At 37.4% G+C, this 11,422-nt stretch overlaps 2 protein-coding genes across 2 annotated transcripts; one reads left to right on the top strand and one right to left on the bottom strand.

Annotated features, from left to right (window-relative positions):
• Positions 1-139: 139 nt before the first annotated feature.
• Positions 140-3,836, top strand: LOC116296864 (uncharacterized). Its single transcript, XM_089032486.1, has 3 exons — positions 140-619; positions 2,108-2,244; positions 2,518-3,836. Exons 1-3 carry the CDS (start codon positions 166-168, stop codon positions 2,977-2,979), a joined length of 1,053 nt encoding a protein of 350 aa, XP_088888612.1. The 5' UTR covers positions 140-165; the 3' UTR covers positions 2,980-3,836.
• LOC116296884 (uncharacterized) lies at positions 1,265-10,241 on the bottom strand. Its single transcript, XM_031704995.2, has 13 exons — positions 10,163-10,241; positions 9,981-10,041; positions 9,557-9,673; positions 9,043-9,091; positions 8,649-8,770; positions 8,146-8,200; positions 7,506-7,621; positions 7,028-7,096; positions 6,454-6,529; positions 5,816-6,118; positions 5,287-5,577; positions 4,344-4,552; positions 1,265-3,799 (listed from the first exon to the last, which is right to left on the bottom strand). Exons 1-13 carry the CDS (start codon positions 10,174-10,176, stop codon positions 3,773-3,775), a joined length of 1,509 nt encoding a protein of 502 aa, XP_031560855.1. The 5' UTR covers positions 10,177-10,241; the 3' UTR covers positions 1,265-3,772.
• Positions 10,242-11,422: the final 1,181 nt, after the last annotated feature.

Raw genomic sequence — 11,422 nt, 5'->3', positions numbered from 1 at the left:
ACTCACTGGTGGCTATTTCGATTGATTTCTCAGTTTTGTTTTACTTCGTTTGTTAGCCCGCAAAAATACAATATGGTCACTAATGATTAAAATAAATATATACGAACGCCAAAAAGCGACATCAATTATTAAAGTCAAGGGAGTCGGATCAGAAAAATTCTCAAAATGTCTCTTTTCACCGTCCTCGTTGTTTCGGTTGCATTTATCGTCTTGAAAACGACTTGTTTCGAGATAACGAAGGACAGAGTATTGAAGCGGTATGATTTCTTGAATTCCGCTATCTTTGTTCTCCAGAAGGGTAAGCGATTGTCCGTGTCCCCAACAGCCGTTACTCACGTCCGCCACCCCAGCTCTTGTAGCTGGAATTGCATCGAAAACAGAAAATGTTGGTCGTTTAATCTTGCGGTCAGGGAGATACAGGGTCTGTTCCAATGCGAGCTGCTCTCGACCGATAAGTACAGCTCGACAGCTATGAACTTTCAGGACAATGAGGAGTATAATCATTATCGAATCGAGGTGAGGTATCAACTAAATTTAAAGAACGTTGTCATCGTTAAAGGCAAGCAGTTGGCGATAGGTCTCAGACGAGGAAATGGCTTCGTCAAAAACGGACGGCATTGTTTATCATGATTTAGTTGTCTCTGACTTTACAATTTACGATTTTTAAACAGACGTTTGGGTCTAAACAAACACCTTCATCCGCACTGTAACTGAAAACATTTTAGTTGAATCAGTCTCAACACTAAGGTCCATGTTCTTGACGAGAATAACTATATATATATTACAGTTATTTAGTCATGGTGGAAAGAAATTGGTCAGTGAACTATTTGATTCAACCCATGATGCCGATTGCTTAATACGGAGGGAGGAAAACCGGAGAAAAACTTGAATATTTACCAATAGGGGCTTAACAAGGGGAAAATTACTAGGGGATTTTTCGTATTTTAGCCAGAAAACTCATAAAAGCACAAAAATTTGGTTTAGTCTCAGATCTCCGAACGAGGTTTTTTGAAATACGTGTGTACAGATAGTTTAAATTAAAAGGGTTGAAGGGGCCGGCGTAATGAGCGATACGAAATAGCGATTTTCCTTCTCCAGTGCAGGAAATAATTCACTTGAGAACTCACCGACTCATACAATAGCAAACCAATCACCATTGCAGCTGTTTCCCCAGTGCAGGCATTAAACTTTTGTGCCACAAACAACTAGTAGTATTCACTTGAAAAAGTATTATCTTTTTTCATTTTCTCAGGACATGAAACAATTGAAGGAATTCATGGTTTATTTTCCGCAAACATAGTTTTAAATTCTAAGAGATTCTAGCTAATTTATGTTGAGCTTGTGGGAGATTGCCACAGCAACTAAGGGGAGTCAGAACTATGAATAGTTAACGTATACACAGTCATAAACCCAAATTCCATTGTTTTATTTCGTTATACTTTAAGACTGTTTTAAAATCACCAATTCGTACAGCTTCGTTTCATGGACCAAATATAAATCACTCCAGAGTTATTTTATTTGGCCCGTTAAACCAAGTTGTACAGTCTTATAACCCATTCGCACCTAAACGTGTTTAGTTAAACTGTGTTTTCATTAGGAAAAAAATTGAGAAACTAGAAACCTACAATATAATGAAACTTTGTAAAATATTATCAAAGCAAGACAAAGGATAGTTTACATGCATTATTTTACCAAATATTGTGCAGTGTTCGTAGATAGTTTTTCAAACCTGTTTAGTTAAACCACTTTTAAACATGTTTAAGCCTTGGTGTGAATGGGGTATTAAAGTATCACAAAAGGAAACAATAAATTTGTCTACTACTAGACTATGTATTACGCTGCCTATTCTAAAATAACTCTAGGACATTCCAAGATCCAAGAATAGCTTGCTGACTTGGTGTTTCTAATTACTATTATTGTCAATAACACGGAGTTTGGTGTTAAAATATCAAGTGTTGTTCGTAGTTCACGAAGCCGGCCTCGATATTCGTGTTAGCTGTATGCCCACGATTCCTTTCGGCCCTGGAATGTCCTTTCGCTTATCGCTTTTGGCTTCGACAACCCTTTTCGAAATATCTGTATGCACGCAATCGAGAAAAGTAATGGTGTTTTTTTCCCCAGAGTCAATGCGAACATGCGCCGTGTGTCAACGGAGGAACTTGCCAACACGATTATGAAACAGGTGCCTACACCTGCCAATGTCCAGCTGGGTTCAATGGCAAGAATTGTGGTAAGCTCCGATATTGATGATAGCCAAAGACTTTAGCATTTGTATAGGAAATCGCAAGATCTTGAAAACAATTCGGAATTTATAGGTACGAGTAAAGGCGAGTTCAATTTGAGAACTTTCAAAACATCACGAGTATCTATGAATTCCGAATTGTACGAGATTGTTCGATTTTTTGTTTATAATACATTCAACATATGTAATCTTTTTTGTTTTGTTCTTGTTTTTGTCGTTGTTGTTGTTTTGCTCTTTCAAAATCTTTTTTAAATTGTTGTAAATTGTTACTTAAGCTCATTAATTTTTCCTTGAAATTCCGCACAGAGTGGGAAAAAGTCAATACCAATCAAGTGTGCTTTTCTGCCAAGGGAAATCAGTATGGCACCTTTAACGTGCCAAAAACTGGTGAAATCAAGGCTTTCAAGCTCGTCTATCTGTCGGGTAGAGTTGCAGCGTACGGCGCTGGAAACAACTGGGGAACAGGGGGAACACGTTTAGATACAATCATCACCAACACCGTCAATCAAGTCCTAAGCCCACCCCAGAGCATTTTGCACGCCACTTATTACAAATATAGTCTTCCAGGAGTGAGTGCATCTGATCCAGAGCTCATCTTGCCCGAGATGAATCCTCCACTCGCTGTTACAGCGGGCCAGACGTTTAGAGTGTGGTTTGGCGAGGATCTGAAGGGCGCCTCCGAGAGTGACAATAGCGGTACTACCTGTGCTGACGTCTATGTCAATTACAGGCAATAAATAGTAATAGAAAATCAAACAAGGGGAACCCATAGAAATTTGCATTGTGGTCTAGCTTGGGTACAAACATCTGTTGTTCATCATGCCTTACATGGGTGTTACTTGTATCAAAACAAATGCATTCTGTTTATCGAACTCAGAAAAGTTTTATGACTTCCAGGAGATAAGAGTTAGATGTTGCGATTGTATGTTTGACACGAGTCCATAACTAATAAGCCGTTCTGAGGTTACGGAAAAGAGTGGGTCAAGTTGGCATTGCAGTGCATTGTAGGACTGTTTAAGGGGACATTCCTTCTCCTAAAACAGTCCCAAAATGCACTGCAAATCTTACTCGGCCCATACTTTTACTTGACCTCGGAATGGCTAAGCAAAGCTTAAAAAACTTAAAAAACTTAATCAAAGCAGAAAGATAGTCATTTCACCATAATTTCTCTCTGATCACAGAGACTTGAAGACATCACATTGAATATTGACTTTTTTCACAAAAAGTACAGTGTATCGCTAATTTGTAAAATAACTGATCTAGATATGGGCAACATTACCTATTCCATAATCAGACTAAACATTCTATACTTGATCAAGTTACGCAGTTTAACACAACACAATACACTGACTTCTGTTACCACGACAAACATCTATGATAACTCATAAATTGATCTTTTATATAAATGGACATTAAGAACACCACTACATCCTCACAACGTACCCACAAACCGTATTCATGTTGCTATACTATGGTTATGATAGTATAATTCACTGTACACAATATACTAATCTTGGTTGTAGCATTCAGTTATTCCCAGTTTTCCCAATCATCCTCCTGGAAATGAAACATGAATAAACTTGATTTTGGAAGAGGACTCGTTTAGTGTTAGTTCTGATTGATTCTTACTGAGGAGGGAGAGGGGAGAGGTAGGGAGGAATTGGAACATGGATAACTTAACCAGAAATCATCAACATCACCATCATAATCCTATACCAAAAATTACATTGAAAAACTTGATGTTGGATAGTGGCTTATTCGGTGTTAAATTTGGTTCGCTATAACTGAGGGGGTAGGGGAGGAGGAAGTTGAACATGGGGGGGGGGGGGTGGGGGGGTTGGGGTTTAGAAATGTACATATACCGGTAGTCACTGTCAGGTCATTTTAAAACAGCATAACACAAAACACTGCCCTTAACATTAAATTTCAACTATCAAATTACTAGTTCCCTTCAAATCTCATACCCAGAGCCCACATTCTTTTTGGTCAGCATCGTTTCTCAGTGCTGACCAAGAGAAATGTGCCCCTAGGGGACCGGGGTCCAATGAGTAACAGATTCCCTAGACAATATAGACAACACTATTTCAGACACAACACTTACATCATCTTCTATTTCAGTTGACTTGATGGCATTTTTATTATCTGAGGTGACGTCACTACCAATGACATCATCACCAAAATCGTCATCATCATCCCAGTCAATGTCTATATCTTTCTCTTGCACAGGGGGTATCACTACCAGACTAGATGATGAGCGCTCGCTGTTTGATGGGGATGGTGCCTTTAGATGATTTGATACATCTTGTTGACCTTTTGACAAAATGCGATAGGAATCATATTATTAATTACTATACAACGATTTCAAAGAGGGTCAAGGGGCAAACAGCAATAAACCGTTTTCTCAAGGTTGCGTGCGCATCCAAATTTAAGGAACTTGACGGGCTGCGATACCAGAGCAGGGGCTTATAACGAGAATTATCATACATTTCTATGAATTTTTTTTCGTAAAAAATTCGTAACATCAATTATTCTTCTCTTTAAATATAAAACTGGCTTCTCAGTTTTACTCTATTTGCAATTTTCAGTTTTGTGGCCCATCAAGTTAGATGCACAGCAACCTTGAGAAAATGGTCTATTAACACCTTGCATTACGTCAGAATGCAGTTTAATTTGGAGGACATACTAATAGGTTTCCAATTCTCAGGAGATTGAAGTTCTTTTGTTTTGTCCTCCAAATCGAGCTCCTTTGAGGTCACATGTAAGGGGTCTATAGGTTATAAGTGATGGGCAATAATGAGTGATAAGAGATAGGTCATTACAAAGTCCAAGAATAGTTGGAATAACTTGTGTTTCTTATTAGTATTCTTGTCAATAACACACAGGTTATTGTCAGATATTTAGTGTTGTTTGTAATTGACCAAACCAATTATAAAACCCTCAATAAATTTGTGTTTAGAAGTGTGCTTATAATACCAAGCCTAACAATAATTGACAGCCATTTAGCAATCACCTCAAGAGATATATTAAGTACTTCCATAACTCACTTTTATCAGTTTTAATTCCATGATTATTGTGTTTTAAATCTTCTTCACTAAGCTTTGACCATGAACTGTCCACAGAACTGTTGGAGCTATTTTCCTGATTCAAATGATCATATGATTCCATTTTCAAAGATTCACTAGTGGTTGGTTGATTGTCCTCGATACATGGCTGTGGGGTGCTGGATTGACGCGGTTTGTCACTCTTGTCGTTGTCGTCGTCATCAGTTGGCAGACTGGTTGATTTTTCAGGTAAAGAAAGCTTGTCCTCTGATGCTGATGATGATGTGAGTTTTTCTACGAAAAGATTAAGGGACCCAAAAATTGACAGAGGGTAATCTTGCGATCTGATTGGCTGACAGCTATGATACAACTTTTTCCTTGTTTTTAGATGTTTTTATTTTATTTTATTTGTGTGTGCATGTGTGTGTGTGTGTTGGGTATGTGTGGTGTCGGGGGGGGGGGGGGGGGGGGGGGGGCTATAGTCTCCACAGTCTAACCTAACACCTAAATATGTGTGTGACATCCTATTTACCTGTAGATTTATTGGGATCTTCAGTGGCATTTTCATTACCCATTTTTTTCTCACCAGAGGACTCATATTGGTCATCTGTCTCTAAGGGCTTCACTTGCTCCTCACAAACAGCTTTGGTTTCATCAGCAGGGGGTAGTTTTTTTGGATTATTTTCATTCTTTAAATCATTTCTATTCTTTTGACTTTCTCCATCCTGTTTGTTATCAGGAACTGTTGTCTCATTCTCTAGAAGGACAAGTTTATCCATTCCTGAAGATTTTGTTGGGTCTTTGGAGGAAGATTCTTCAACATCCCAAGAATCATCTGCAAAAGAAATAAGAAATATGAGTATATGCCAAGACTGCATATTGTTACATAACTCAATAAATAATACACTGGTTGAGTCACAAAGAAATAATACTCAAGGGAATGACTTTCGGTCCTTTGTTTTCATGTCTCTAAATGAGACAGGATTGCCAGATCTTACATGGTCATCCAAGCCACAGCAAAGATGTAACATCTGCAGAGCAGCTTACTTAGATATAAGACCCTGATCCCTGGGGCTTGAGTCCATGACCTCCCACGTAACAGTTGTGATCATGCATTAACTGTTCTAACTAGGTGGCAGTCAGGAATATTTTTTTCCATATAATCATTACCTTCATCACCCCATCCAAGTTCTTCTTCTTCTATCTTATTAGCTCTTTCTACAAGTGCTGCTTTTCGTTTTTCCTCCTACAAGCATCCATAAACAAATGGGTAACAGGTTATATAACGATAATGATTCCTCTGCATTTTTCGCATACCTAATATATGTATGATTTAGACCCTGATGATGGCCCTGACCCTATCCCAGACCTAAAACTTTGATTTTACATACCCTACCCCAGACTAAAACTAAGAATTGTACACCCTATCCCAGACTAAAAGACGGAAAATACGGTTTTACAATCGATTGCAATCAATATCTACTAACATTCTTATTGTTTTTTGTTGGCAGAAAGCGTAGCCTATTCACCAGACAAAAACGACTAAATCCTAACCCTATCCCAGGCTAAAATGATACCCTATCCCAGGCAAAATGTCAAAAAATGATACCCTACCCCAGACCCAAAAGCCGAAAAACCATGCCCTATAGGGCGGCACATACCCGTATAGCAAATATAGGTAAGTACCCCCCCGGGCAAATCACTAATTCTCAAGTTAAATCTCCTTTAATCTCATAGAACTTACTTGTTCAAATTGGTGAATTTTGTAAAAGTAGCGGGCCCAAAAGAGATAGTTGGTCACAGCAGAAGGAACCTGGTTAAAAAAGTCATAAGACAACAATAATGAAACATGGCTTTTCTATTCATAGATTTTACAACATGCAATGCAAGTTAGTAAATTCTTCACCAAAAGAAGAAAAAAACCCTGACAACAACTAAAAGTGGTCATTATAGAAATATATAATGTAAACAACTCGAAGTTTGTTTTCCACAGATTTTCGCATCTTTTTATTTAAAAAAAAAATATTTTCCTTGTCTTAATGCCACAACTACTGGAATCCTTTTCATCCCCAATAATATTGTTAGTCATAACAACCACAAAAATAATTTTAAAGACATTGGAATAAAAAACAAATTTGAAAAAAGATTTTTTAAATAGTGTTATCACATGGGAAATGGAGAGGTCTGATAATTAGTTTACCACTCTTTTGTTGGGGACTCACAAGTTTTGTGTATAAAGATCTAATCTCTGGCCTGTTAACAAGAAGCTCTGATATCTCTGCCTTGTGTTGCTCAAGATCAAACTTCTCACGCCATTCCTCAAAATGAGCTGGATGACCTGCAATACAATATAATATCATCATCATATAAATAAACCTGTCAGTATTAAGTGGCAGAAATGGGATGAGACGCAGAGGAAATTGAAATTTTATAGAAATCAATACACAGTCAAATCCCACCACTAAGAGTGATTTATGGTTTTTCAGGTCTTTTAAGAAGGTGACTAGTCATTAAAAGTCTCTCTTCCTTGGGGCATATAGTACTATTTATTATCTAGACATTAGTGTTTTACTGGAAAATATGCCACTTGTATTTTTCATGCGAAGTACATACGGGTACTCAGTGAAATATTTTCCATATCCTTACTAGTATAGATATCGATGACGTCTTTTCCAATGTTTTCAACTAGTTTTTGTTTGTGAATGCGTTTCTATAATAAAAAGAAAATTACACCTTGGCTTGTAGATATGAAGTTTATCTTCTCATGTTGAAAAACACTTCACCCACTCAAAGATAAACGTCATATCTTTGCACCAACGTGTTATCCTCTATATATGTGTGTGTATATAAATTATGACCTACCATCTGGATCATTACAGTATGTTGATGGGTCTGTCTGAATCTCATGTACACGAGCCTGTTGAACAAACATTCAGAATAAATGCCAAATACACGTACACAAACCATCATAGTGTTCTGAATAATAATATGCTGATAAACATGACCTCATGAGAGAAAAATACTAAAAGAGACTAGTTATCCATAAGGCATAAAGTTATTGTTCATATAAGTTAGAGTGGTTCTCGTATTAATGGTAAACTATATGGTACCGACTTATAGCACAATACACAGGGTAGTACACAGAACATGCTGTAACATTGAAATGGCTTCCCATTGTCTCCCAGTAATTCATATCAATCATGTGTAGTAAGTAATACCTGTACGACTATCAGGGTAATAATAATTAAGATATAGTAAAGCCATGGTAAGGCTATAATTTTGCTGTATCGTTTCTGAATTATGTGAAAACTACTCTTAAATTGTAATAGCTTAGTGATCGAAAGCATTGCCAAGCTAAGATATACCTGAATTCTATCAAAAACTGGAGCAGGTTCACTGCTTGTTGGCTCTTCATCAACTATTGCCGTCATTTGAGAGACATTTTCTCTTAAAGCTGTAGACAAGGAACCAAGCCATTGGGAAACACCTAAAACAGAAAAATACAGAGTCAACCTTCAAATTTTATCAATAAACTGAAACAACCTCAGGATGGATAAAAGTCAGAGCAGTACGGCTAATTCATATAATTTCACATGTTAGGTTTTGCTGGGGGAGGAAAACTAGAGAGCCCAGAGAAATGGCTTTGAATTAAGGAAGATACCTAGAATACTCTACTCACAAGTGATGCTAAGTATGGGAATAGAAAGGAAAGTTATTTTAGAGTTATATGCCAAATTGTGAAGAAAGTGCTTGTCAAACCTTGTCGAATGACAGCAGTTGTTGAACCATCTGTTTCGTCTTCTTCAACCTGGATTGAATTAATGCAATTATTTTGAGATAGTATAGAGCAAAAATCTGAAGTTAAAGACTATGCTATTTGATTTAAAAATAAAATAAAATATCATGAAAAGCATGGAATTTATTTGAGTTTTTTGCCCACTGGTGCGGGTGCTACACAATAGGAGGCAAGGGTTCCCATTTCCAACCCCATAAAATCCCTAAATTATTCCCACAATCAACCCTTTTAAGAAATCATTAGTAATTAAAGTCCAGACACTGAGAGTGGTCACTGCCAGGGTTTCTTTATGTTCTTATGCAGTGGTTCTTTTTCATCCCTCTGTTGCAGGTTGAGGTAGTGTGAAGAGACTCTGCTCTGCCATTTTACATGGTTATCCAAGCCTCGTGATGCTGAAGCTAGTGTTGCTCCAGATGAGACTTGACCAACTGAGCCAACAGGTGGCCGTTAAATTCTAATTTATTCTATTTGATGTACCTTAAGTTTTTCTTTAACATTGGAAGCAGTTTCAGCTACAGTAACTGTTGTGTCATGTTGTATAGTGGTGACAAATTCAGACAAATCTTGCTTTACTAGTGACAGTGTTTCTGCAGACTTGAAAAATAAAAATCGTATTATTATCATATAGAGTATGAACCACAATTAAATACTTAAAATTGTACATGTATTTACAAGAAATTTCTTTAGGCAAAATCTAGTGGAAGAAGATATTTGTATTACATGTTTTTCTCGAATTCCTAAATTTGTTACTCGAAAAAAGCCAATTTATATTTTAAGATACTATCTACAAGTATCATATTTTGTAATTCAAAGATAAATAATTTTTATCTTCTTGGAACAAGGTCTAAAATACAAGATAATGATGCATGAATATCGAAATTCTAGAAAGTAATGAACTCACTTTTGCTTTAACATTGGACAAGAATTCAGTTCCCCAAGCTCCCCACCAACTTTCTCCGCCGCTATAAGTGAAACAGATAAAATTAAAGTTAATAGAGCAACTATTGATAACAATTTGAGTTGATTTGAGGAGTTTTCGTGGGAGGAATAACGATTTATATCTCAGAGAAATTTTTCACCAACCTTTCTTCCGCCATCTTGGAATGATGTTATTATTGATGACGCCACGGTATACGACGTCACTTCCCTTGGAGGGTACGGACGGGGATTTTTGTTGCCACGAAGAGAATCGAAGCTCTCCAAATCAATCGGCAACATAAAGCAAATCGTCAAATACATAACTACTTGCAGCAACTTGTTTATTATGTACAGCAACTCGTTTCTTATATACAGCATCTCGTTGATGCAGTAACTCGTTTCGTATTTGCAGCAACTAGTCTTGCCTCCTACGCAGACGTTCTTAGTACTAGTGTCCGTCACTACTGAGAGCGTCTGCATAGCCGTGAGGCTAGACTACTGTAACAGGCTCAGTGCATGTCCCTTACGGGTCACCGTACCACCTTCTATTCCCCGTTACTCCCTTAAATTTCCGGCAGGCGGTATAGATCTTTCCGCAGACTCCGTACGGTGAGCCTTACTAGACGAAGTCAAGCAATGCTAGAAGAAGAAGAAGAAGGAGAAAGAGATGTAGAGAAATAATAAAAATGATTGAAAAATCGTAATAAGAATAAAAACTCACAAAATACGATAGTCCTAGTCATTTCATAATCACTGCTACACTTTTCCAAAACAGACAGTTTCTAAAATTCCATCCGGAGTAAGTTTCAACATCGACAGCTCGATTTTTTGAATGATTCTAGCGGTTTAATTAAGCCTTATTGATAAATTACTAATGACTTATTTACTGAGCGTGGGATTGAATTCCGTCCAGGTAGCCTGCACTAAATGCGGTAACCGTGGTAGGAATAAATTAGTTTAGTGAATATTTTATTTGATTTTGCTGTGAAAAATCGGTGCATAAATTTCCTTTACGATTAAAAGCAGTAAATTGGATTTTCGAAATTCGTGCAGGTATTGCTGCCGTTTACTGCATTTAGTGGCTTCGCGCGCCTTTCAGCTGACTTCCCCTCAGCCTTCCTTTCTTTACCGCTAATCTTGTGCCTTCAGTTTTCCCTCCGATATCTATCAATCAGATGGCTTTCCTAAACCAAATCAACCAATTTTCCTTATATCAGCATTTCATTGGCTTCTCTCTCCTGATATCTAAATGGCTTTCCTGACTTTGAATTGGTCTCCATTCCTTCCCATTCACTTAGTTGTCTTCCCTGATAATTTTTAATCGGATTATTCTTCCCTAATAAATTTAGCCGTGACTGGATTTTCCACAGTTGGTATTACAGAGATGGAGAAGCCATCTAGTCTGCTTCTCTGTGGCATTTAAAT

The sequence above is a fragment of the Actinia tenebrosa genome, unplaced genomic scaffold (genome assembly GCF_029948245.1).
Source record: "Actinia tenebrosa isolate PJP-AT-01 unplaced genomic scaffold, QUT_ActTen_1.0 PGA_scaffold1__47_contigs__length_23844297, whole genome shotgun sequence".
In the NCBI taxonomy this organism is placed as follows: Eukaryota; Metazoa; Cnidaria; class Anthozoa; order Actiniaria; family Actiniidae; genus Actinia; species Actinia tenebrosa.
Note: the sequence above shows the minus strand (reverse complement) of the source record. Positions and strands in the feature narration are given on the sequence as shown.

Bases quoted from the DNA above. Each gene is read 5' to 3' on its own strand.
- LOC116296864 (XM_089032486.1), top strand. From the start codon at position 166: ATGTCTCTTTTCACCGTCCTCGTTGTTTCGGTTGCATTTATCGTCTTG. The intron at 620-2,107 runs GTTTATCATGAT...AAAAGTAATGGT, and splicing joins CGTCAAAAACGGACGGCATT to GTTTTTTTCCCCAGAGTCAA. The intron at 2,245-2,517 runs TGATGATAGCCA...TTGTTACTTAAG, and splicing joins ATTGTGGTAAGCTCCGATAT to CTCATTAATTTTTCCTTGAA.
- LOC116296884 (XM_031704995.2), bottom strand. The intron at 7,622-8,145 runs GTAGGTCATAAT...ATTGTATTGCAG, and splicing joins ATACTGTAATGATCCAGATG to GTCATCCAGCTCATTTTGAG. The intron at 6,530-7,027 runs GTAAGTTCTATG...GGATGCTTGTAG, and splicing joins AAATTCACCAATTTGAACAA to GAGGAAAAACGAAAAGCAGC.